The sequence below is a fragment of the Thamnophis sirtalis genome, unplaced genomic scaffold, assembly GCF_051295495.1.
Source record: "Thamnophis sirtalis isolate CommonGarterSnake01/CBP01778 unplaced genomic scaffold, rThaSir2_p1.2 scaffold_5, whole genome shotgun sequence".
In the NCBI taxonomy this organism is placed as follows: Eukaryota; Metazoa; Chordata; class Lepidosauria; order Squamata; family Natricidae; genus Thamnophis; species Thamnophis sirtalis.
The window spans coordinates 63,295,069-63,322,821 of NW_028261385.1; the positions used below are offsets into that span (position 1 = coordinate 63,295,069).

Here is a 27,753-nt window from a genome sequence, read left to right on the forward strand (position 1 = left end):
CTGTTGGCTGGTGTCACAAAATGTCAGCCAATGGATTAATCCGAGTGCCCCGAAGCCACGCCCAGCACATTTTTTTTCGAAGCGGTCCGCCTTTGGACCGAGGGTAATAGGTGCTGCCTTCTTTAATTATTGGCTGGGAGGGGCTGTCACTCCAATGACGTGTGCAGCGGATTCGACTATTGGTTCCGCCCAGGCGCGAAATGTAACGCGGGAAAGTCTAGGGCTCGGGAGCGGTGGTCGGGGGTTACCGCTGCTGAATGGTGAGAAGTCGCGATTGCTTCCGACAGCCGGGCAGAGACTGCATGGGGTTGGCATCTCCACGAAGGAGTCCTCCTGTCATGCACACCTGAGGCGCTCCTTTTCGGCCACCAAAGAAAAAAGCCAAGGGAAGCAGCCGTCCGGGGTTTACAAGCGGTACCAGCGACCCGCGGATCGAGAAGAAAAAGAATCTCGGACCGACGCAGCATGTCTGAGCTGCCGGGCCCTCCGCCCGTTATCGTCTGTCCGGGAAGCTCTCCGAAGCGCGTCTTGGTCTCGGTCATCAAAACCACCCCAGTCAAGCCGCCGCTCACCAGCAGCGAGGATCCCGCCCACGTGCCCGTGCCGCCGCCACCCATCCCTACCAGCCCGGGCTTCAGCGACTTCATGGTCTACCCATGGCACTGGGGGGAGAACGCGCACAACGTCACCCTCAGCCCTCCTCCGCCCGCCGCATCTCAGCCTCTCCGCGAGGGAGGAGGAGGAGGCAACGGCGGAGGGCTTCGGAGCGCCGTGGAGCGCTCCGCTGGAGACGACGAAGAAGCGGGAAGCCCCGACAGCGGTACTGGGAGCAACGGGCATTTGAGGGTGAGTGAGCCCAGAGAGCGGGCGGGGGTTGTGGGAAGGAGAAGCATGGGAAGCGACGGTTGAAAAGGGCTTCAGTTTAAAAGGAACCTTATTTGGAGCCCGGGGACCCCGCCCCTTTCGCTCCCGAGCGTCTCGCGGGGTTGCAGTTAAGTCATTTCCGCGGGTGATTCGCCCCCCCCGATGACGACACCTCCGCGCGCCAAAAACATCCTTTCATTTAAATGTCGGCCGCGAGCGCCGGCGCGCGCAAGTTGCTCCGTCGAGGCGGGTGGCGCGCGTGCTGCCCGTGCTCTTGCCCCCCGATTCTTCTTCCCCCCCGCTCTTCCCTCATTTAATTCTGGATGGATGCGCTTTTCTACTATGGAATAACTAAAATTTGCGGTAGTTGAGACAGGCTATTTTAAAAGTTGTCACCCCCTCAATGTTCCCTCTGAACAAGAAGAAGCGGTGTCATCTCAACCAGAGTTCCTTTATTTTATTACATTTTATTTTATTGTATCTTAAGGGCATCTTATGTCCAGTGCTGTGTCAAAGGAGGTGCAGGTTCTTTAGCATCACAGAAACTAAAGGTTTATGTGTACAGCGCCTGCAATGGATAAGAGCCCTCTGAATTAGGACTGCATCCCATATAATGCTCTAACTAGCTCTTTATGACTTAAGAAATATATTTTCTTCTCTTTCACACACAATATATACAGTATATATGTGACAGAAGAAAAGATATTTTAAAATAAAATGTACTATATAGTACTTGTTTTAGATTGTTAACAGACTTTTTAATTTACTAGGATGGGATTAGAAGAGGCCGACCAAGAGCAGAGACAGTCCGAGATCTAATAAGCGAGGGAGAGCATTCATCTAGCAGAATACGTTGTAATGTCTGCAACAGAGTTTTTCCAAGAGAGAAGTCTTTGCAGGCACACAAAAGAACTCATACTGGTAAGCGGACTGCATAAACAATATATTTTATTAGACCCACTACTTTAGAATTATTTTTCATGCAACAATTTAGTTCCGGACATGCTGTAATCCTCAGATTTTGAATAAGATGGGACTTGGCAGTGAACACTCATAGATCAAAAGTTATTTACTTCAGTACAATACAATAAGATCTGTATTGCCCATGTTGTTTTGTTACACCTTGAAATAAGGTGAATTGGGATTAGGGTGTCATGTGGATTGTATTTTTCCATTGATAGGAAGAAGCAATAATCACATGAATGTCTTTTTAGTTCCTTAGAATTTTCAGCTATTAAAGAGCTAGCTAAATACTTATAAAGAATAAAGCTGTATTTAATATATATTTAATTTTTCAACTAAATGCATGTGCTTAATTTTCATGAAATTTATTCTGTTCACGCCTTAAAGCTTAATTTGGAATTTTATTTCTTGCTGAAATTTTTTTGTATATAAATACAACATTTTTTCAAGAGGCTGTGATAGGAAGTTTGTTTTACCAAAAAAAAAGTATTTAAATGGTCTAGAAAAAGGATTAACAGCATACTTGCAAAACAAAAACCCCTTTAGTTGGACTGTCTCAGATTTTTAGCATCTTTTCAAACTAATGAAAAGAGTTAAAAAAAACAATGCAGAGATAATCCTCAATTTATAACTACAGTTGGGACCAAGAGTTGAGAACAAACCCATCAGGAGAAGACTCAGCAGTCCATCTGCATTTAAAGACAAATGCCATTCTTGAAGTCAGTAACAGAGGACAACTGGTTTGAAAGAGGGGTCAAAGACACCATCTATGTCAAAATTGAACACCCCTCTCTTGACAGAGGGGAAGGAATATCACATCTATCCGAAGTCTACAATACCACAGGTGTCAAATTCAATCATGTCATGGGCCGGATTGTGATGTATCAAGATGTTTTTTGCTTTTACAGAGTCCGGGTGGGCATGGCCTGTACATGATGTATCTGGCCTGCAGGCCACCAGTTTGATAGGCCTGTGCAACACAGTCCTTTCAACAGTTCCAAGAATGCTCCACAACCATTTGTACTACTAGGTGATCCTGAGTAAGCAGATAAACCTCAGAGCGGCCTCATCTACACTAAAAGAATGCAAATAACTAGCTATCTGCAAGGAATATAAATCCTTCCATTCCCCACCATCCAGTTACAATTGAAGAAGCTTATTGGATGAGAAGCAAAAGTTTTCAAAGAAAAACAAAGTCCAGTTGCCTCTTGAAAAAAGCACCTTTGACACAGTTGGGACCAGAATTTTGGTCAGTAAGTGATGTGGTCAATAAGCAAGTCATCACGTGACTGGACTCAATTTTACAACCATTTTTATTATATTAAGAGAGTCACATTAAGTGAATTGCACACACCATTAAGCAAATCTGCCTTCCCCAATTGACTACTTGTCAGAAGCGAGGGAGATTTTAGCTCATGATCATGTCATCATCATAAACGTGAGCTGTTGCCAAGTACCTGAATTATGATCATGTGACTGGACAGGTGGTACACTAATTGTAATTTCGAGAATAGGTCATAGGTGATTTTTTTTTCAGCACTGTCATAACTTTGAACTGCCATTAAATATTTGTAAGTTGAAGTCTACCTGCAACATAACTCAGACAGGTTCTGGCAAATTTTAGCATAATTAGGACTTTGTTTATTTTATGCAAGAAATTCCTGGAAGAAACTCAAGATAGGGATTTTTCCCCCCTTAGGTGAAAGACCTTATTTGTGTGATTACCCAGAGTGTGGGAAAGCTTTTGTTCAGAGTGGGCAACTTAAAACACATCAGCGTCTCCATACAGGAGAGAAGCCTTTTGTCTGTGCAGAAAATGGTGAGTCATGAGAAAATTGCTTTCATTCAAACTCCAGTGAATAAATATCTGAAAATAAGCCAACAAAATTTCCTAGTTTTTATCTTATTTTACTAGAACCAGGTATCCTATCTTTAGGCATGAATAGCTTGGAAAAACATGACAGCCTCTAAGCAATATAGTTTTTAAAAATCTTATTACATAAGTTGGGAAGGTGCAGATTTCAAAAATAAACTCACTTTTCTGTGTTTCTTCAGAAATCAAATTAACTGACAACAGATAAATTCCTCATGTGTTTCTGTTTGGGGGGAGTTTAGTCTAACAATATTTCTGACTGATACTTTCTTCAATTAAGGATGTATAAGCAGATTCACACATGCAAACCGCCATTGTCCCAAGCATCCATATGCAAAATTAAGACGAGAAGAACCTACAGATAGACTGAACAAAAAGCAAACTGCAGACAACAAAGCTGTTGCTGAATGGCTGGCAAAGTATGTATTTACATAAAATGCAGCATTAAGAATTGAAAGAGATTGAACAGTCATTTGTTAACTAACAGTTCTGTATTCTGTTTAACCATGGCCAGGATGCTAATAAAAGCTTCCTATTATTTATTACCTCAAGAGTCAGATGGGAGAGAAGAATTGCTTATACTGAAATAACTGTTTGTCAATTTGTGAACTAGTTGGCAATAATATTTCAGTATTATTTCAATATTTTAGGTTTTCTAATGCTCAATTTTATCTTTATTAACAGGTATTGGGAAATGAGAGAACAACGCACTCCTGTGTTGAAAAATAAATCTATTCATAAGCCTGACCAAGAGCAGCAAGATCCCATGGAATATCTTCAGTCTGAAGATGAGGAAGAGGAGGAAAAAAATACTGCTCATTCATCTGTTTGTAGCCGCCTTCAAGAACAACGTGAACGCTTACATGGGGCACTGGCACTCATTGAGCTTGCCAACTTGGCCGGAGCCCCACTACGACAGTAATAGAAGAACTGGAGCGTGGATTAACAAAATGTACTGAATTTTGTTATTTAAACCAATTAGCTTCTGGCATAAGCTAAGCACCTTATTGGCTTCCATACGCTGCTATTATATAGAATTTATGAAGAATGTTGTTACCCTAGAAAATGGGTAAAAGAATTGCACTTTTTATATGGTAAAGCTTTTAAAGTATTTTGTAAATAGGAGATTGTCTGATGCAGTGTATAACATGATCAACTTACAGAAAGCTAGATTTGCAAGGTTAGGGTGCTTTTAATCACAGTTGCATGGAAGTAGGTCACCGCAACCAGTGATATTTGCTTCCATAAAAACAGTGTTTAAAGTTGGGGTGCCAGTCATTCTTTATTTCAGTTCTCACAGGAAGCACTTTCTAAACCTGTATGGGAATAATGGTACATACATTCAAAGCAAATTAATAGATTTTTTTTTAAATTAGATGTAATCATTGATGTACCCATGCTGTTTTGAAGATATTTTATCTAATATTACTGACAGATGTTAGAATGTCTTAATTTTATGGCACAATAGATTAATTGGATAGATTTTCATTTAAAATCTTCTTTGTGACTGGTGACATGGAGGCTGACTTTGCTTTTATGGATAGATACCTTACAGTTCTTTTGGTTGAGCAGCACTTACTATTCCCATTATAAATGTGGGAATATTTGCACATTGTTGGACTCTTCTATAACGGAGTGATTACTCTTGCAAATTCTAGGCATTGTAGTAACATCCAGTATGGGTTTCAGTCAGAGCTCTTAAACCCTACAACAATGGCATTTGTGTTTTGTTCATGGAGATATTTACAGGGTAGCATTGGTTTTTAAGAATATTTTAGAATTTCACTAGCAAACACTAAAATGTTGCTTCCTGCATTTTCCCGCAGATAGGGTTTGGGGTGTTTTGTTTGTTTGTTTTTTGCGTGATGCCACCTTATTATTTTAATTGAAATTTCAATGCCAAGTTGTTTTCACTAATTGTAGCTTTCAGCTGTAGTTACAAGTGTGAGATGTTTAGGCTATTCTTTCCCTAAGTGAAGATGTAGTACAGCACTTAGTGCTTTTGATCACTTAAAGGAAAACAAAAGTTCTAGTGGTATACATTAGAAATAGTTTTAAGTAATTTATCATATGCCAGCTGTGTGCCTTGCTAACTGCCTGTATAAACAATGAATACAAGTGCATTATAGGTTAACATTTCTGTTTTTAGGAAGAATCAAGGCTTCTGGCATAAGAACATAAAATCAGTGATATTTATCAAAATAACTTTTTTCAATGATCCAAGCTAGCACTAGATGGTTTTTATTCCCTAGTTCCATCTATACTTTGATATCTTAGAATTATATATTAATGTTGGCAAATGGCTATAAAACCAGAAAGTTAGTGCAAGTTTATACATTTGACATAGTTTTATTTTGGAGGTTGTTAGATTTTTCTGAAACCTTCATCCTTAAAATAAAGCACTTCAACTTTGACCTTTGGGCTACATTTAAAGTTATATTAAAGCCTTTAGAAAATCAATGTAAACTTTGATGCTTTCGCTGAATTTGATTTAGAAGTGGAGAATGGCATTTGCACTTCATGAAATCCAGTTGATGCCATTGTAGGAGTAAATTTATGATTATATTGCCCAGCTATGAAAGTAAGGCCTAGTTTGATGATGCACAAACAATTCAATATTTTATTTACACTGAATGCATATTGAAAATATGTATTTACTTAAAACACATTCTGCCTAGCTATAGGCAAGTCAAGCTGCTTTACCAATTATGTATAAAATACATCTTTGGGAGAAAAAAACTCCAGATAACCATTTGTAAAAAGTTGGATTTTTAAAAAATGGAAGTTCAAGAATTCTCTGCTGTGTATGATTCAGCTGTACTTCTGGCACGAGTTAAAATGCTGTAATTCTATTAAGCTTTGAATAAAAAGTTGCCTGGATTTTACATCTGTATTCATGGTAATGTCATGAATTCTCATTGCAGTTTAGAGATCTTTGAATATGTCATAAACTCCTCCAAAATTCTTGGACAAATCCCAGCAGATATCTTTTAACAATTATTTTGATAATTTAATATTTAATAACTACTTTGATTGAAGAAAATAAATCTTTCAATTTTCATTGTGGAAAGCTTTGGACATATATTTCAAAAAAATAAATTATAATTCACTATGCCAAAGGTTGATACCATCAATATAAATTGGGATTCTGATGCTTGGTGCTTTACTGTTTTCCTAATTTCTAACTGCATTTGTGTTTTTTTTTACAATAATTACAATATAGACACTTTAGTTTTAATTGCATTTTTTCCAAACTACAGTCAATTTAGAGTTTTTATATTATGTAAATGATAAATTTACATTCAGAGTCTGAATTGATCCAGTTTTCTAATTAAGACAAGTACAGAATTTTAAATTATTTATAGCATCTATTTACATAAAACCCCAAGCTACCTTAGCAAACAGGTCTTCATCATAGGAGCTATACTTTATCTCAAAACAATGTTTACGACATTTATAATTTATTCAGTGAATCATGATCATGCAAATTAAAACTATGGATTAGCAGATTAACCAATGACTCCCGTATCCCACAGCATCTGTGAAGGAATGTAAAGCTGTATTTTGTAAGGCTGTATTTTGAGAAACCATTAAAGGGAGAAGAAAAGAGCGAGACGTTAACAGAGGACTTGTAGAAGACCAAAATAGAAGTAATAAGAAAGAAACTCCTGTCTTGATTTTGTTTGACATAAGATGGGACAGAGAAAAACTTGAGCAAGCCTTTAAGACTCTTAATACAGCCTAACAATGATGAATAAGAGGTAGCATTCCTGGAATCTCAATGGTATCTACTTTTTGGGTTGGCCTTGAAAGGTTGGCTTGACAACCTGTCAGAGGAAAATAATAATTACTATGGCAATGATCCAGATGGGAGAAGGAGCAACAAGTTTGAACTGTGGAACCAATGGGGTATCTAATGTGAAAAAATTCTGGTATTTATAACAAATGCTGAGTTTATGGGGATGCGGTCTTCACCTTTCCTAGCAGGAGTAGCTGGTAATAAGATGACCTTCCTTGTTGTGCTAATGTCATATTTGTGGTGGTGGTAGAAACTTTTGCTTTATATATAAAAAGATAGGAAATGAATATTAAAAAAAAACTTTCTGGGTAGCTGCACTTCCAATCACCTAACTAAAAACTAATAAGGAGGTTGCTCTGGCAAAAATGCCTTTTTGCCTTTTTTCAAACAATGAATTTACTGTAAAGTGGTACATAGTAGAAAAAGTTTTCATTTTTCCATAAGAGATGGCTGCTAACAATCAACTTTGCAATTTGCAATTTGCTTTGCAGTTGATCTAGATCACCATCACACTTAACAATAGAAGGGTGACCCGAACTTTCACCATCCTTTTAGGATGGAAGATAGAGCACAAAAGCAAGAATCCTTTCAAATAAATGTCTCTGTTGGAGGGGAAAGCTGCTTCTGAAAGAGAAAATGTACTGATTTTGGTTAGTTCAACCTTTCCCATCTTTCTGTCTTCCGCGTCTGGTGAGACCACAACTTCCAGCTTTCTTAGCCGCTGCACCATAGCTGCAGGACACCAGGCTAGAAAAAGGCTGATCCCGGGCAGGCTATTATGACGACAAGGTTCCCTCTTGTCCTCCATGCTCAATAACGGCAGGAAAACTAAAGCAGCGCAAAGCGCACGCCGATCCTCTGAGCTCCACAGGTCGCTCAATAAACGAAGCTTGTTCCAGGGCGCGGTCGAATTGCCCGCGGCAGCCCGGCTCCGAGGCATTTTAACGGAAGAAAGAGGGTGTCACAGCCGCGTGGGTGGAGTCAGGCAAACCGGGTACGAGCTTCCTGTTCTGCCTCGTTTCCTTTAGGAAGGGCTGCAGTCGCCCTTTGCCCGGCCTGTGGCGGGGATGTCATTTCGTGTGACCGGCAGATGGATACCTGTTGCACAGGTGCGAAACCATGAAAGCCGCCCAGAAGCCGGGCCAGGAGCCGGTTGCATCTCTCCCTGCCCGGTCCTCGCTGCCCAAGCTGCTCTCCGCCCTTTTCTATGGGACCTGCTCTTTCTTGATCGTTCTGGTAAACAAGACAGTGCTGACAGTGTACAGGTGAGATCAGAGGAGGAAGGTGTTGCGGCGAACCTGCTGGAAAGCGGAGCGGTCGGGCTTCAAATCAGCCCAAAGCTACGCCTGCCTTCCCTTCGTCCCTGTCTCAGCTGAGGGGGCTTTTCCCATCGAAAAGCGATCGGGATTGGAATGGTCCGTTGTCTTCTTTTCCCGCTTCCTATTTTCTTGAAGCGTCTTGGGGCTGCCTCCTCGTTTTCTGGAGGATTTCTATGCGCAGCCTCGAAGAGAGAAATACTTCTTTAGGATTGTCTCCAGCTTTTTCCAAATTTACCGGTGCATTTTTTAAAAAGGTGGTTTTGATTAGTGGCGCGAGAAATACGAGCTGCAGTCACACAGATTCTGGGTCGGACTCGGAAGGCTGAGTCCAAAATTCTTGCTCAACTCATAATACACTTGAAGCAGACCGAGAGGAGAATTTGGACATGCATTCTTCAATCACAGTTGTTTAGCCAAAGCTTGACTGTCCAGATCTGAGTAATATTTTAGCTAATGGTAGTGAATAGATACATTTACAGTAAATTGATTCTTTCTTGCCATCTAGTGGCTGTCTGGAGTTTTGTAACCTGTAGTCCTTACCAACAGTAAGAGCTTTTGTGATGAAAACAAATATTTCATTTATTTTTACAATTATTTCATTACATCAATAAATTCAACATTAAGCCAATTTATTACCAGTCTACAATATTATTGTAACCCCAAAACAGGATCTTTTCCAGGAAATGTATCTCAAAGTGGTTACAGTTTACCATTAGTTGCTCTGGATCTCAGATCCAGGTCCAGAGTCCTGTGATTAGCCAGGAGGAATAATTTGTGTCATATATTTGAAAATTAATTACAAAGTTGGTAATTTCTACACAGAGGCTATAGAAGCTGAATGCCAGTGGACCATTAAAAAATCCTGAAGTACAAACAAAGTAGCTCTTCTCCAAGCAGAAGAAGCATTTTTGCTAGCCATTTTTGGAGCCATAATTTTGCAGTTGAGATGGATACATCACACCAAACTATGTATGTGCTCCAGAAATATTTTTAATTCTTTCTGGCCATCTAGCAGTTACATTGATTCTTGCAGTCCAGATCTTGTGGCCCTAATTTCTTACGGGCGTACCACAACTCATGAATTTTCTATAATTGTTGACAGTTGTAATTCATGATTTATGATTTATTATGTTGTGTAAACTTGGCTTTTTTGCACAAATACATTTCAGACACATAGAACCCCCCCCCCCTCCAATTTATCATCCACATTAAGAATTTAAACCCTGCTCCAGCAGCAAGGATTCAACAACAACAAAAAAAGATAATAACTAGCCCAGATGAATAAGGACTTCAAGTTTGGCACAAACAGATCAAAGACCAAGTCCCTTACAAGCCAGGCCATATTTCCAGACAAGTCAGGATCCTGTGCAAGATTGTACAGTATATTGTGCTGTGGGAGGGCTCCGAGGCCAGTACAGTTGGATAAGAAATGTGATATTAACTCTGGCTCCAGCAGATGGAGCCTGCAGGCCTTTAATGAAACAGATTGGCATAAGGAAACAGGTCTATCAAATGGCACATGTATAGAATAGAGAAGAGTAGCTTCTTTGCAAGACAGACTCCTGGAATTGATTAGCAGCAAATATTAATGTTATTGTATCTCTATCTTTGTTGTTAGGTAACATTTGCCTCTTTATAGTCTGACACTTCACTTGCAGGTTTCCTTTTTTATTTTTTGCCTTTTAAAATAAACTTTTCATCATTCATTAATCAGTGGGTCGTCTGAGTATTATTTTTTTTTGGTGTCATAATAGTTATACTTTACCACCAAATTCTTTATATACATCTATTCTTATTTTAACATTACAACCTAACATATTGCCTGTTATAACATTTCTCTTCCTAAATTATTTAATTTTATATTTTTTATCCATATTCATTTTCTAACCAATGATAAAATAACCCCCATATGTTATAATAATCAGATTCTTCCTTTCCTTTAATTGCTAGTTTTAATCTACTCATTTCTGTACAATCTAATATTTTCTTAATCACATTTTCATCTTTAGGGATCCTATTCTTGGCATTTTCCTGGCTGTTTTTATTGTATGGTCTTGTATAGCCTTGATATCCACAGCTTTTTTAAAAAAAACATGCTCTTTATTATTTTGTTTCTCTATAACAGGGGTGTTGAATCCTGGCACTTGTGGACCTGTGAACCTTAACTCTCAAAATTCCCCAGTCCGTGATTCTTAAAGTTGCCAAGGTTGCATACCCCTGCTCTATTATTTTGTGTAATTAGAAATATAGGCTTGATTTGCTTCCAAAGTGCATATTGTATGGATTGCATTACATACAAGAAATCCATATGTGACTGTTGCGTTGGATAATCTTTTTTTTTTGTTTAAACAAGTTACAGATATTTAACAATTTAAATTTTGATAGATTCTGATATGTGCATGTTTGCATATATGTGCCCCTTCTTTCTAAACTAAAATATACAATAAAATCACAGACTCACACAAATACATGCGTGCATAAACAAATGTCACTATTTTCTTTCTAGATTCCCATCTCCAATGTTTCTAGGAGTAGGACAGGTATGTTCATAGATAAGTGATTAAATGGTAAATATTTTAATTTACAAATATAGGTTTTCCAGTGGTTGAAAGATAAAATGCAGATGATTCACTTCCTCTTGACAGAGTTTTCTTTGCTTACACCCCTTTCAAGAGCTTTTATAAAGTAGAATTGTAACAGGGATGGGTCAAATTCTGGTGACTGAAACAATGTTAGTGTTTTGGAGGCTCAGAGAAAGGTAGGTGTCATGAAAACAAAATGAGCAGGGTCAAAATTTTCCTTGAGGGGATTTTTCTTTATTTTTGTAAACAATGCTAAGATTGTTTACAATCCTAGATTGTTTAGGATTAACATTTTAAAGCATGATCTAATTTTTTTGAAATCTTCACGGTTGAAAAAGAGCACAAAAATGTATGAGACCTCCCATGCAAGTCAAACTGGGGTTCTGTAGCCATAGGTGTAGTTTGCAAACTGAGTGTTGTGTGGGGTTATTAAAAACAAAGCAAACAGGTCTTCATAAGTATCTATAACCCACCGAAGCTGCATAAGGAAATATTTTGTTGCTGTGTGTGATTGTTTCCTCTTTCTTTTAGATGGTAACCACTATTTTCATCTTATATGTGTCAAAATTAAACAAGATCATTCATTTTCCTGATCTTGACAAAAGCATCCCTACAAAGGTAAGAATGATTAACTCCTTGCATGGGTTTTAATATTGCCAAGTGAAAAAATGTTCTTAAATTCTTTTGGAGCATGCACCTGATTCAGTTCTGTGCTTATATAATCAAAGTGTTAGGGCATTAATTCTCTAAGGTTAATAAGGAGAACTGTACTGCTTTTTTCCTAATGTTATTTACTTTGTTAGAAAGAATTCAGTTACTCAAACTAAGTCCATGGTGTTTCTTCAAGTTGTTCATCAGCATTTCCCTTATAATACTTATTGAAATATGCAAAATAATTAAGTATATTCATTTTTCCACTTGTTATGTTTGAATTCCAACCAGTCCATTTCCTTTAGTGTTCAGTCACCAAATTAGAGCTAAATTAAACATTAAATTAGTTGTTAATTTCTGCTCTAAATGCAAGGTGTGGGATCTATGGTAACAGTGCTGAAAAGTCATCCTTACCTCTGCCAGTGTGATTATACATATATATGTATATGTATATATATGTATAATCACACTGGCAGGTATACACACACACACACACACACACACACACATATGTGTGTGTGTGTGTGTGTGTGTGTGTGTGTGTGTATTGTGTCACAACCCCTCGTATGCCCAAATATGGGAGGAAGCATACTGCTTCCTTTCTCTGTCTATCAGCTCATCACAAGAGACCATCACGACAGAAAGCCATAATTTTTACTGTTGCCTTTGTTACATTTGTGTTGCATTTGTGCTGATAATTAAATAAAGGGAGACTAGTATAGATCTATTTCAAGTTATTTAGCTCTCATCAGCTAGCTAAAGTCAAAACCATAGAAATCATTTTATAGCTTACTCTGTTTGCAGTTGAGGTTCATTCAGCAAGTCATTTTGAACAATCTGCCTCATGCCTGGGATTTTATTTTCCCTTGTGGTGATGTCATGATGATGCCATAAGGGTAAGTCGCAATGTCATTGGGATGGGAGAGCTGGAGTTTCCACGCCTGTGTAAGGCGGTTTAAGCAACAAAATTGTGCCACCATTTGTGCTCCTTAAAATGCTCCCAATTGGGAGGGGGGAATCAAAGGACAGGCCCAATCAATAGGTTAAAGCCCTACTCCTTTTAAACACTCCTCATAAAAATTAAAGGTAAAGGTTCCCCTTGCACCTATGTGCTAGTCATTCCCAACTCTAGAGGGTGATGCTCATCTCCGTTTCAAAGGCGAAGAGCCAGCACTGTCTGAAGATGTCTCTGTGGTCATGTGGCCAGGATGACTAAACACCAAACTGCTAGGTTGGCAGAAGACAAGTAACTGATAGGTTGGCAGAGACAAGTAACAGGAGCTCACTCCATTACACGGAACTAGAGAAAGTCAGGCCATTTTATGGTGAAGGGAAAACTCTTAGCATGTTTTGGAGTAACCCTCCTCGCCAAGGACTAAGTATTTGCAAGCAGAGCGTACGAGTTTAAAGTGTGAGAGTGGGATGGGGGCTCTTTTGGAGTGAGAGGAAAAGGAAGATGGAGAGATGAACACAAGCTGAGGCAAAACACAGGGTGGAAGAAACAGCTGTGAGCCTTCTTTGTTCATGTCTGCCAAACTCCCCTGACCCTTCAAAGAGGCCTGGCCTTGAAACAGCTCCCTTCCTTGGCTCAGAAGAAGGCTCTTCCCTACAAAAGGGATGCCAGCTGGACAGCAAGAAAGCTAGCTCTTGCCAAGGGAAAGGATTGCCCACAGTTTCTCAGCCTAGGCTACAGTCCCAGACTTGCCTGTCAGTGTGGGAGAGACCACAGGACATGCATTCCTATTTAAAGATACTTATCCATTCGTTGAAATTTCATATAATTATTTGACCGACTGAAGCTTCAAAGGAGACAGCATTTGTTGTAAAGCTTTGTTCTTGAAAGCTTAAAAGGGAAAGTGTGAATCTCTCAATCTTCCTTCTCCTTGGTGGATCCAATATTTGCTTTCAGACTCTTGTACATTCTCTACCTTAAGGAGTCTCTGCCGCTCATTTTACCCTTATGGGGAATTTGCATGGTAGAATTGCTAGATTCTTTCCATGCATGATTATTATTGTTTTCCATCGTGTCTTCCTAAAAATAAACTCAGCAACATACACGTCAGTTGCTATAGCTTATGCATGTATTTGAATTGCACAATGATAATTGTTTCTGAATAAAAATCAAACCCACAAAATATTTCAGATCCTGGGGCTTGGGATGAAATGGGGTCTCCAGATATATTAGTTGGGGGGGAAACCCTCTGCTAATCTAATATTCAGGCTCTTGGGATTTTGGTTCTAGATCAGTTCTACACAACCAAGATGTTTGTGACCATGCAATTATTAGAAAATCCCATTGTTCTCAGTAGGTGGCAGCACTTAGCTAAACTTGGCTTACCTCATAAAATAACCAGACTTCTTAGTGCTGAGATGAAGAATCAGGAGATCACTATTGACAAGGCTGGGAATTGGGAAAAATAATATAGATGAGGGAAGTAGAAAACTATTTCTCCACTGTAGGAAGTTAGTACCCACCTCTCTCCTAGGAAAATGAGATATTTTAGGAAATGTTAAAAGGGCAGAATATTTCCCCTAAAAGCAAGGCAGAAACTCTCTCTCTCGCACACACACACTTTGTCAATGGGCCATTAAGGCCTGAGCCAGTCTATTCTACATAACAAAGATCTACCCCTTCAGATTCAGACATGGCCCTCAGGACATGATAGAATTTGCACTCTACCCATCTAGCAACAGATCTCACCACATGGCACCTGGGATATAAAGTTAACTAAGACCCCCCCTCCCTCTGGGAGTCTGATAGCCAGTGGGATACATTTCTTGTACAGGAACAGAAAACTCTAAAGGGGGGGGCAGAGAGGGCATAAAACCAGGCCACTCTCAGCATCTCTTTCCCTTTTTCTTCAAGCTCTTCAAGGCATGTGATCCCCTTTTTCTCCAGGACCTCAAAGCATGTGGTCCCATGCACCATTAAAACCCTCTTTCCAAATAGCCTCCATGTTTCCAGTGTCTTTCTCTCCACTTGGAACTGAACCAAGAAGAACATTTCTTCCAACACTACTGTTGCTAAGTAAACATCATGGACATAGCCATAGTCACCATGAATCTGGACGGGTTTTATATTTATGAATTCCAAGTGAATGCAAATGATAATCTTCATCATGGCAACAGATGCCTAGAGAAAAAACATTATGTATGTTAATTTATTGTCATCATGATGGGTCCAATAGTTTTGTTTGGTAGTTTAAATATAATTTTATTGATATAAACAGGAGCAAGGTCATACAAAGAATCGAATACTAACAAGTGATGTTCATTTATAAAGCCTGCTAATTTGTCTGTTTCTATTGGTGTTAAACAGCCTATGGTTTATGAATTAATTTGAACAGATTTCTTCCAGAGTGGAGTGAAATGGCATAATCTGAATGGTGCATTTATTTTATTACAGTTGTTTCCACTTCCTCTGATTTATATTGGAAATCATATAAGTGGATTATCAAGCATAGGCAAGCTAAGGTAAAGTCCAGGTGGTAAACGTAAACCGATAGTTTCTTCTTATTTAATCCTTTGTAAATTTCAAACCCCACCCCCCAAGACTGTTAAAAATAGATTATATTTTTGCACAAAAGCATTGCCAAAGCATTGCTTTGGACATTCCAGTGTATAAAATCAGTTTATAAAGATAAGTGTTGGGCTTAGGAACTAATACCTGTAAAGAGACTTTACAACTAGTCATTCTACTTTCTATCCTTGTGTTTTGACATTTTCTTCCTCTCTTTTGGATGACCGATGTGTTCTTCATCTTTGACTGCTGAAAGTGGACATTGAAAATGGATGTTGATTAGACAATGGGCCATTCATCCTGTGAAAAATTGAGAGGGATGGTTAGAATATATTGCTTGAGGAGTCTGCTGCCTAAATAGAAAATTCCATGTCATGTAACAGTTTTAGTTGAGTCCAGTCTCACCCCATTGCTTAACAGATTTGTAGGTGAATCCCAATGTACAGGTTTGAATAGCTATATCAGTACATCAAGGAAGCATACCTAAAGATCTTGAGTGTAGTTCAAGTAACATGGTATTTAGATTCTAATGCATACACTATCCTCATATTTGCTGATCTCACAAGCTTTTGTCAGTTATTTGTTTGCTGTCTGCATCAGGACATGCAACTGTGTGGAAATATCTGGAAAGGTTGCTAACTTTTCTCTTGGGCATGCACTGATCATTTCCCACTCTGCTGAAAGAAGCACCCTAGTGTACTCATAAGTATGTGTGATTATTTTGGGATTTTGGTAACTAGGAATAAATATTTGGAATTTGCATTTTGACTTAGACACCCCGTGGATTTCTAATTATCCATTAATCTAATACAGTAATATTAGGACATTCTTCTGTATTAATGGAACAGAATTCTTTATTGGCCAAGTATAATTGGACACACAAGGAATTTGTCTTTGGTGCATATGCTTTCAGTGTACATAAGGAAAATAAAATACATTCATCAAGAATAAAAATATACAACACTTAGTGATAGTCAAGGTTACTAATAAGCTATCAAATCGTACTAGGAATCAAATAAAAACAATATAAATTGAAAGATACAAGCAACATAGTTATAGTCATAAGTGGGGAGAGATAGATACTAGGAAGGAAGAGAATAATAGTAATATAGTCTTAGTAAATTATTGATAGTGTTGTGGGAATTAGTCGTTAAGCAGAGTGATGGCATTTGGGGAAAACTGTCCTTGTGTCTAGTTGTTCTGGTGTACAGTGCCCTATAACGTCGTTTTGACGGTAGAAGTTGAAACAATTGATGTCAAAGAGTCCCTCCCAGCGTGGGGGCTTCCAGTCCAGGTTAAAGAAGACTGTTTATTAGTTTCTGACTTCTGGCTCACCAAACTCTTTTCCATAGTTGCTTCGATTGTCAGCATTTAGATAGCTATTTGTGGAAAATACCATATCACTGACTACTTGAGAACTAATTTTAACTCAGTAAAAAGGAAATTACTGGAAACAAATTGTATGATACTGATGCCAAGTCTTTTTTTTTTTTAATTCTTACTTCCAGCTATTCTACTGTCTAAACTTTGGTGTCAGACTGACATTTGGCTTTGCAACTGAGCATTTATTTAGTGCATTCTTAATGTCAGATGAAGCTGAGGATGAAAGTAGTAAAGATAGATAATCAGTCGTGAGGGAGTTTGCTACTGACACAAACTGGTTACACTCACACACACTCTCTCTTTAAATACAGTTTGCCAATGTTTACAGTCCTGAGGAAGTTTACCATTCCTCTTACATTACTGCTGGAAATTATTATTCTTGGGTGAGTATTTGCCCCTCATTTCTGAACTACCACAATGGTTTATCGAGTCACATAATGAACCAATGCATTTTGTTGACTAATAAGAATTTGAGGAGACGTTTTGAACTGCTTAAAATTATTTGGGCAAATAATTTCCAGTTTTCAGTTGTAGCTTCAGTTCAAGGCAGCTCTTCCCCTTTGTGCCTTTCTTCCACTGTAGTGTGATATTTTGGTCAAGCACAAATCTTTTTCTTGGCTCTTCCTTTTGCCTTTTCTTCTAAGCCACTGTTTTCCTGATTTCTGTTTGGCTGCCTTCTTTCTTTCCTTCTCTTAGCCACCTTGTCTCTTTCCTATCCTCATCTTACCAGTTCTGGCTTGCCAAAATTCAGATGGCCCCTAGAGGGCAGCAAGGGGTTTTCTGTTATGTTTTCTGTGATATTTCTGAAATGAACATCTAGTCATCCTGCAGCTGCTCCTCTTCCTTCTTTTACACACAAGGTCTTCCTCGTCTTTCTCTTCTATCTTTTTCTTTGTCCTGCATTTTAGAAACTCCAGTACTTTCCCTGTAACTATATGGATATTCTGTTGACCTATAAACAAGCCTCAAAAATATTAAAAACAGTTTCCCCTCCCAAGAAAGTACAGATATTAGTATGTTGCGTTATCTATTAATTGCTTGCTGTCTCTGAGTAACTGAGTTTTTGATTCAGTTCCCAGGAATCAGTTCTATTGAACTCAGTATTTTTCCCTTCTTAGAATTTGACAGTATTTGTGGAGTACGTTGTTCCACTTCATAGACATTTAACAATAGTTTGTTTAGTAAAAGTTCAAAGTTACAGTAGCATTGAAAAAAGTGACTTATGACCATTTTTCATACAACTGTTATAGCAGCCCCATGGTCACATGATTTACATTTGGATGCTTGATAACTGATTCATATTTATGACGGTTGCAATGTCATGTGATCACCTTTTGCGACCTTCTGACAAGCAGCGTCAATGGGGAAGCCAAATACACTTAACAGCCATGTTACTAATTTAACAACTGCAATGTTTCACTTAACAAGTATAGCAAGAAAAGTCATAAAATGGGACAAAACTCACTCAACAAATTTCTCACTTAGCAACATAAATTCTGGACTCAACTGTGATCGTAAGTTGAGGACTACCTGTACTGCTTAATCTCTAGAAAGTTGTAAAAGTGAACACTGACTTTGATTGACTAATTAATTATTGAATGAGGCTGATTTGGGGGTGGTGGTGCTATATATCAGATTGGGCCACCTAGTTCTGTACTATCTAGTCCTTTATTAAGAATTCCTTTTTTGGAACAAAGAATTGTTCCAAACTCTTTCTGTATATACCAAGTGTTGTATTTGTACCATCTACATGTAGAGGCTTTAAATCCTTTGGGATGAAAATGTGATTATGTTCTCCTATGGATCAAGTAAAAACAAAGATGTCTCACTCCTTCTGGAATCTCAATGTCTTAATTCCTGAATATGCATTTAGAGAGATATCATTTATTTTTACAGGAAACGCTTTCCGCTGGGCATTATAATCAGTGTGTTTGCAATCATTGTGGGGGCCTTAATAGCAGCAGGGTAAGACTTTTCTTTAGAACACCTTACTTGTTTCTTAATATTGGCGAGAAATAATATTCCTTTGTAGGTCATTGTTTGGAAGAATGATAGATACAGTAAAATATTTGTACACTGCAGTTTTCTGTAGCCGCCTTCTCCAACCTAGTATCCTAAATATAGGTGGCATTTCAACTCCCCAAATTCCCATCTAGCTTGGCCAATTGGCTAGGAGTTCTGGGAGATGTAATCATTGAACTTTCAGAGAACTATGAAATGGATAAAAGTGTTTTTGATCAACAATGACAGTAATTTGGAAATTATTTTCAGATGAACTCGACTGTGCTGCAAAACAGAAGAACATGCCATTGACTTTTCTTAAACAAAGATGATCCAAAATGAATTGATGTGACTCTTGCACAGGAGTTCAGAATTTGGAATGAACTGGGGAAATTATTCTAGCCTGTCACTTACTATTAGAATCACAATGGCCTGAGTCCATTGTTAATTATACTGAAGTTCTTACAATAAATCATGCTTTATACTGTATGATAAAAGTGTCCTGGTAGATTGGAGAGTAGTAATAACAGAGGCCTGGGAGAACTGCAGTTTCTAGTATTTTTCCTGCCAAACCAAACAAATATATTTTCAAAGCAATTGAATATGAAACATAGCCCTGGTAGCACAGTGGTTAAAGTGCTCTATTGTAGGCAAACTGCCCACAGCCTGGAGTTCGATGGGATTCAAGGTTGATTCAGTCTTCAAGGTTGGTAAAATAAGGATCTAGATTGTTGGGGTCAATATGCAAATAATGCTTACATTATAAACCATCCAGAGAATGCTATAAAAGACTGTGCGGTGATATATAAGCCTAAATGCTATTGCTATTGTTATATATTATAAAGGCTATAATATTATTATTTCTTGAGGTTCATGTGTGTGGTTTGTGCTCATATAGTAAGATTCTATGGAACTTCCTTCTTAATCTACCCAATGTCTTATCCCACTGTAATTTCAACATCTCCATCAAATATTTTATTGTTGGTGTAATTGTTGTCTGCTTAAACTCTCACATTCGAAATCTACTTTAAATAGCAAACCAGCTTGTACATAATATATTTTACAAAATGACCAGGTGATGTTTCTCTAAGCTTTGAATCTTCTCAATCTGTTTACTTTATTAAAAAAACAAGACTAGAATGATTTTTTCCAGAGTTCTTACTTTGCAAGTTATCTCTTGTTTATAATATGGATACAATTTGGAGAGCAGACAGAATATGTCACTGCAAAGAAAACTGTTATTTAAATTTATGTTGTTTAAATTAGTCTATATTTCCATATTTTATTTTCCAGATCAGATTTAGCTTTCAGCATGGAAGGCTATGTTTCTGTTTTGCTGAATGATGTCTTCACAGCAGCAAATGGTGTTTATACCAAACAAAAAATTGACCCTCAGGTAATTGTGCAGAGATTTTAGGTGTTCTTTGCCTTTGTGTAAACATGGGCTTTATAATTTTATCTATAGTTTTCATAGAGTCTCCATTAAGTCAACGTAAAGTTTAGATGTTGTACAGTTTTCTTAATACTCATAAAAAGCCTGATATATTGGAATATCTTTTTAAAAAACATTTGTAGACCATAAGTGTCTTTTCCCAAAGTTATAAATATTTTACTGTAATGTCTTTGTGAAGTTTTCATTCACTTTTATAACTTAAATACTGCTGTTTTGTCAATTATTATGTATTAAGTTATGTAGCTGACTGCTGTGCTTCATGTAAGCAAGGAAGCAATGATCTCATGGTTTAAAAAGTTGACAAATTGACATTTTAAAGGGGAAAAAAATTGTATATACACTCAAGTATTTGATTCTTGAAATTATATTTAATTAGTGTAATTTGAACTGAATTTGAATGCAAATTTAACTACGTTTTGTCCTGCCTGAGCCAACTTCCAGAATGTGATCACGAATCAAATGTCATAATCAATTTGAAAAAGGTTTTTCAACCCTGGTTTAAGCCAATTGCCATTCCAGACTCTGATAGTGGTACCTCATATTTCTATCCATACATATTGCTTCCATCTGACTACACATTTATATGAAAACATTCTTGCTATTGGCTCTTTGTTCTGTTTTAGTGAAGGATAATTAATTCAGGATGGTAATTCATTACCATACTGTTATTCTCACTAAATTTTCAACAAAGAATCTTATTTGATAAACAGTTTATATTACCCAGGCTTACATGCTTTCAAACAGAATCTTCAAGATTCATTTAATTTACTGACTTCTATATATGCTACCATAAATATCTCAGCACTGAATCCTTCAGGAACGTAAGAGTTCCTGACCATTTCTCAGATTATGTGTGTGTGTGTGTGTGTGTGTGTGTGTGTGTGTGTGTGTGTGTATGTATGTATATGTATATGTATATGTATATGTATATGTATATGTATATGTATATGTATATGTATATGTATATGTATATGTATATGTATATGTATATGTATATGTATATGTGTATATTTGTTTATACAGGAACTGGGAAGATATGGAGTAATTTTTTATAATGCCTGCTTTATGGTAATTCCTACAGTTCTCATCAGTTTTTTCACTGGAGATTTCCAGCAGGTAAGTAGAGCTTAGGAACCAAACAGGTACAATAATGCTTTAATTGGCTTGGGTCCTAAATGTATATTTTTGGAATGATCATTGGGACCCTTTTGCTCATGAAGTAAAAATGTAGGATTTTGTCCTCTATGAGGTGATTGATTTTATAACATTACAAGTAATGGTTTAGTATAAGATATGAAACCTCATTTTGGTTAGGAACAGAACAGGAGATTATCAATAGCACCTAGACTTACATACTGCTTCAGAGTGCTTTATAGCCCTCTTTAAGTGGTTTACAGAGTCTGCATATTGCCCTCAACAATCTGGGTCCTCATTTTACCAACTTCAGAAGGATGAAAGGCTGAGTCAACCTTGAGCTGGTGAGATTTGAACTGCCAAATTGCATGTAGCTGGCAGACAACAGAAGTAACCTGCAGTACTGCACGCTAACCACTGCACCACCACAGATCTCTTTTTAAGATTAAGGAGCAATATTAGTCTTCTATAAACTTTAGCCATCCATCCAGTGGTGGGTTTCGGATCCCGTTGCAATCGGTAGAGTGCAACTGGACCGTGCGTCCACCGCATGCGTGCAGCATATGCACAGCACGTGTGCAGCACGCGCATCCGTACTTACTGCCTGCGATGCTCTGTGATGGTTCCACGATACTCCAGCCGCTTGGCGGAGCTTTGCGCAGGCACCGTATGCTCCATGCGCTTGCACGAAAGCCCCGATCAGCTCAAATACTAGTAAGGAGCGCGGGTGGGCAGGTGGGCCCTCCGAAGCACCATATTGGAACAGTACCTGGTGCTCCCAGCAGGCACCGGTATGCCCGTACCGGAGCATACCAGTCGTATCCCACCACTGCATCCATCCTTTCAGGTTATCTTGGCTGTTATTTGGTATTGACTGAGAAGAACTATTTTTCTTTGAGAACCTTCATTCAAACATTTTTTATTCTTCTGTTCATTTGTGTCTGATACTCAGTGATTCCCTGGACATATTATCCCTGCAGTGTCCCTGGTAAGGTTTTTCAGATGTGGTATGCCATTGCTTCTTCCTAAGGCTGATAGAAAGTGACTGGTCCAAGGTGGAACTAGAACTCACAATCTCCTGGTTTCTAGCCTGATACCTTAACGCTATACCAAATTGGCTCATTTAAACGTTGCATGGCTACCATTAAATGGCTACCAACTATTTGGGAGTTGTGGCATGGAGTTGCATGGAGATGTCATGTGCTCTTAATGGTTACTTGTGAAGTCTGTGGGAATCTGCATGCGTGTGTCTTGGGAGAGAGAGACAAAAACCCTCAAAACCAGTAATTAATGATTTACAAAGGAAAGGAAATCTGTAATGTGAAGCAGTGCCAACCTGTTGGAAGCCAGCAGAACAACACGGTGTGGTTTCTAAAAATCAAGCAGTTTCCCCTCCCCTTTTAAATTCAATTATTTTTGTGAATTGGATTTTTCAATAAAAAATTGATATTTTTTTATCTCTAAATATATCTAACATTTTATCTTTTTTATTTGTACAGGCCACGAATTTCCAGCAATGGACAAATGTTTTATTTATCTTCCAGTTTCTTCTTTCTTGTGTGCTAGGGTAAGGGATCTTGGGCAAATAATCAAGTAATGACTGGCATGAATTTGCATCTTGGAAATCCTCCTTCTGCATAATTAGCAAAGTAAGATAAGCTAAAAAGAGAGAGTTCCAATTGATTCCTGCAGTGTTCTCATAGTACAACTTTTGTATCAGGCTGCACAACATTTTAAGAATTATCTCTTTTATTAAAAAGCAAAAATAATTTCCCCTTGTTCTCTGATTTTTTTTTTCCAGTATAGCTTGCTTTGGGACATTTTCAGTGGCCACGTCAGTGAAATTAGAACAGGAGTCCCTTGATAATGTTGCACATTTTAAATCCTGCAAATCATGTGATAAAGTTTCCAGAGGATACTTGGTGCCGTATAAAAATGATGGAGTCAGTAGAAGTTCAGTTTTAGTTTGTCTACTTTTATATTAAATCTTCAAATGAAGCAGGTTTTAGATTATGCTTAGGCTATTTTAAATACTGAAACTCAACATAAAATAGGGTAGTGAGCATCAATGTAGAATTATGGCATGTATCATTTGTTTATTTGACAAAAAGCAAGAAACCAAGTTATGCAGTCCTTTTTTGTTTTTTAATGCTAGGTTTCTTCTGATGTGTTCTACAGTTCTCTGCAGCCATTATAATTCTGCTCTAACAACTGCAGTAGTTGGTGCTATAAAAGTAAGTAAGCAAAAGGGGTTGATATTAGATAACAGTAGCTGAATATACTACATTACAATCGGGTGGGTTGCTGTTGGTTGTACTACAGGGTTGCAATGCGTGTGCAATGCACGCCCGTGCTCACTTTGCTCGCATACACACTGTTCAGTGTAAATTGTTCAAAATGGCAGAGGCCCAGCAGCAGCAAGGAAACTGGTTCGGGAGTGTGGCAGACCTGGGTCGCTGCCAGTTCTGTGACCCATGCCTGAATTCCACTATCGGTTTGGCCGAGCCGGCACAACCCTCCTCTGATAACGCTACTACACTGTTAATCTGGATTGTTTGTTTTGGCTTTAGCATAATGTATGAATCCAGTTATGGGTTGTATAGCATGGTCTATAATTTGGCACTAGATCTGAACTAGGTTGCTAAGAATGTTAACCTCTAACTATAAACTATGAACCATAGTTAAGTACGCATGTAATGTTGAGCCCAGCCACCACTAAAACTAACTGCAAAAGTCCTGTGTCTTGACTACAGTTTTGACCTATGACTGTGTGTATTAATGTCTTGGTGGAAGTTTTTGTAGGCTAGGAATAATTTATCCAGTTCTATTCAGTTCAAAGTTACTTGCAGAGTCATTTTTATCAAGTGATTATCAAGTGGAGGACAGGCCTACTTCAAGACGTAAGGGTTTAAAACTAGATAGAGGACAGTATGAATACTGCAGCAGATCAACCAGTGAGATATATTTGCATTCAAAGAAATATGAGCCTCTTGGCTCAATACTCAGAGGTTAGATTGCCTGCCTGTCCTGTCCTCGACCTAGTTTCTTATTTACTTTCAAGTTTTCAGATATTCAGATAAATGACTGAAGAGGGCTCAGGACAGAACAGTATAGTAGATTTTCCATCTTCCACTACCCGTGAAGTCATGAAAGATCAGGATTGTTTTTTCCTAGTTGTTACCTTATAATTTGTCTAAAGGCATTAGAATACTGAAATAAGATTTGCATGAAATGATATGGCTTGGTTGGTAGCAATCAGTGGTGGGATTCAAATAATTTAACAACCAGTTCTCTGCCCTAATGACCAGCTGGGTAGGAGTGGCTTGGTGGTCATGTGACTGTGTGGGCATGGCCAACTCAATGTCACTCAGGTCAATGGGCGCTTCGCCTTAGTTGTTACAATGTAATAAGGGTTAACCAGAGAGGCAATTTCTGTAAGCAGGGCAATAAACATTAGGCTAGAAACAACACCAGAATGTTTCCTTCCTTACAGGATTAGCCCTGTAAAGTGGGAAAGAAAACAAAATGAGATTTCCGGTTCTCCGAACTGCTTAGAAAGTTAACAACTGGTTCTCCTGAATAGGTGCAAACTGGCTGAATCCCACCACTGGTAGCAATGTACCTACTGTCCCTTTCCCTACCAATTCACCTACTGTGTCTGATGCTTGTTTACAAGTGTGTTACTCAGATGCGGGATAGTCTGTTTTCGCCTACTACAGCAAAGCACTGAAAAATGGTATAAACAAGCCATAGCTGTGTTTAAAGGTAGATGGAAGTAGCAAGTATTCTAGGTTCAGGCATGAACAATAAAGAAACTAAGACTTGTTACTAAGTAGTTAAGCCTTTCAAAAAAGAGGAGTCAATAGGTGCATTCATGCTAACCATGCTTTATAACTTATCATAGTGGGCATTTGTAGCAATTACACACACTGCTTTTTCTTTATAGAATGTGTCTGTTGCTTATATTGGCATGCTGTTTGGTGGAGATTACATGTTTAATATGTTGAACTTCATTGGACTCAATATCAGGTAAGGGAGTTTTGAAAAACATGTCATAGTCTCAAGCAAGTTCATTATTTTATTATTGTATCTATTTTTTCTTCTTCCACCTAGCATGGCAGGAGGGCTGAGATATTCATTCTTGGCAATACGAGGACAGAACAAGCCTGATTGCCCCTCCATAGATGAAGAAAAAGCAACTCCAGGTTCCAAGAGCTGACTGAAGCAGACAACATGAAAAATTACAAAGATGCCAACTTAGGCAAAGATATTTCCTTAGACAGAAGATCATAACTGAAACATATAAAAATGCACCTGAAAATACACGTCCTATATTAAAACAATATACACAAAATAGTTTGCAAACTTTTGAGTTTCCAAGAATTGTTAATGATTAAAAATCCAAAAAAGAATATTAAGGGTATATAAAATGTGACTTTTGTTTAGGCTATGTCTGCACCAAGCTTCAAATGGAATGTGAAATGTTTTTTTGCAGACATTCAAGAGCATTCTGTCTGGTACAAAAGTAGCATTAATTAGCCTGTACCCAAAATTTGCTAGGAAGTAGAAAAGAACAAATATTTGTTGGCCTCCCTTTTTGAAATACGTTAGAAAAGCTAGCTGCTAAAATCAAAAATAGAAACAGCAGACTGCTAATGTAATTTGTAATTTAAACTAACTAGCAAGTTTTGTAATAGATGGCAGGGGTCAAGGAATCTTCACTGAGAATCTATAAGATTGACCAATTTAAATGAGCCTTCAGTAATCCAGTCCTGTTGATACCATAGATGTTGATATAAATATAACACTGTCTATGTTTATGGATCCCAGCCATTTTCTTTATTTTGACTAGCTCTGGATTGTAGGTTGCAAAATATTGGTGACTCACTAATCTCTTGAATATGCCTCCGATTCTTAGAAAGATGAGACTTGTCCATGTCTCAAAGCAAGGCATTGTATGAGATGTCCTTCTAATTGCACCAAGCTTGATAATCTACAGGAAATATAAATGTGTTATTTGGAGAGACAGAAATAGTCTTCCTAAATCAAGTGAGACTTCCCAGAAAATTACCCATTCTATTTAAAAGCCAACTATGACCTCATAAACATTCACACCAGTTTGTCAATCTCTAGACCTCTTGTGGCAACCAGAGACTTCTGATGCGTTGCCCATTGGGTAATCTACAGATTGAGCATACAAAATCGGTACCTAAAGTAGCAAATACAGGCTCCCACTTAATCTCTGGTTCTTTATTTCCATGAATATCATTGTGAAATCAAAAGCTGCTTCATTGTATCTTTTGTTTTATAATCATGGATGGGTCATCCAAATTTCAACTGTTGAATTAAGTACAAAAAGCCATGAATGATCAACAGGAGAAGTCACTTGTGATCCTATAGATCTAATAGACTCTAATCTATAGTTAGAGTTAGTGAAAATTCTATTTTGAAGCTTCTGGATTCTCTTCCCTCTATAATGGGTGTCAAACCCAAGACCCATGGGCCGGATGCAGCCTGTGGGTTGCTTAGATCTGGTCCACAGGGCCAGCCTAGAAATAGCAATAGCAATAGCAGTAGACTTATATACCGCTTCATAGGCCTTTCAGGCCTCTCTAAGCGGTTTACAGAGAGTCAGCATATTGCCCCCAACAATCTGGGTCCTCATTTTACCCACCTCGGAAGGATGGAAGGCTGAGTCAACCCTGAGCCGGTGAGATTTGAACCGCTGACCTGCTGATCTAGCAGTAGCCTGCAGTGCTGCATTTAACCACTGCGCCACCTTGGCTCATAGCAAAGAAATAGCAAAGAACCATCCTGCGGTGCCCTTACTACTGAAAATGGGTGAGGTGGGGGGCCGTTTTGGCTGCCAGAGTGCTGCAGGAGGCTGTCCAGGCTCAGAATGGGGCATGGGAGAGCCGCACATGCCCCCCCCCCATGCCCCTTTGGCTGTCGGAATGCTTCCTATGGAGTCAGTTTCTTGATCTGGTCTCTCATAGGGTGATCAAGTAAATCAAATATGTATTTAAAAAAACAAAATCACAGAAATGTATGCCTCTCTATTTTTATAAGTGTATAAAAATCATGTGTGTGGAACTGCAGTCCCGTGTTACGCCCACCATGACCACACCTACTATGACCACACCCATCCTAGCCCCCCCCACAGCCCTCCAAGGTCAAACACAACCATTATGTGGCCCTCAATGAAATCAAG

The 27,753-nt window shown here is 38.4% G+C and overlaps 2 protein-coding genes across 4 annotated transcripts; both read left to right on the forward strand.

Annotated features, from left to right (window-relative positions):
* Nucleotides 1-247: 247 nt before the first annotated feature.
* ZNF367 (zinc finger protein 367) lies at nt 248-6,585 on the forward strand. Its single transcript, XM_014051652.2, has 5 exons — nt 248-846; nt 1,635-1,785; nt 3,527-3,646; nt 3,981-4,119; nt 4,385-6,585. Exons 1-5 carry the CDS (start codon nt 466-468, stop codon nt 4,620-4,622), a joined length of 1,029 nt encoding a protein of 342 aa, XP_013907127.1. The 5' UTR covers nt 248-465; the 3' UTR covers nt 4,623-6,585.
* A 1,906-nt stretch (nt 6,586-8,491) lies between these two features.
* Nucleotides 8,492-25,891, forward strand: SLC35D2 (solute carrier family 35 member D2). Of its 3 annotated transcripts, none has more exons than XM_014069258.2 (12): nt 8,495-8,764; nt 11,325-11,358; nt 11,932-12,018; nt 15,458-15,525; nt 17,266-17,337; nt 18,851-18,919; nt 20,249-20,351; nt 21,432-21,524; nt 23,042-23,109; nt 23,698-23,776; nt 25,489-25,571; nt 25,656-25,891. In XM_014069258.2, the coding sequence occupies exons 1-12, from the start codon at nt 8,619-8,621 to the stop codon at nt 25,759-25,761; spliced, it is 1,008 nt and encodes a 335-aa protein (XP_013924733.2). In that variant the 5' UTR covers nt 8,495-8,618; the 3' UTR covers nt 25,762-25,891. The 3 variants fall into 3 exon arrangements, with proteins under 3 accessions (XP_013924734.2, XP_013924733.2, XP_013924735.2); XM_014069260.2 differs by having other exon boundaries at nt 8,526-8,608; XM_014069259.2 differs by lacking the exon at nt 25,489-25,571 and having other exon boundaries at nt 8,492-8,764.
* The last annotated feature ends 1,862 nt before the right edge of the window (nt 25,892-27,753 follow it).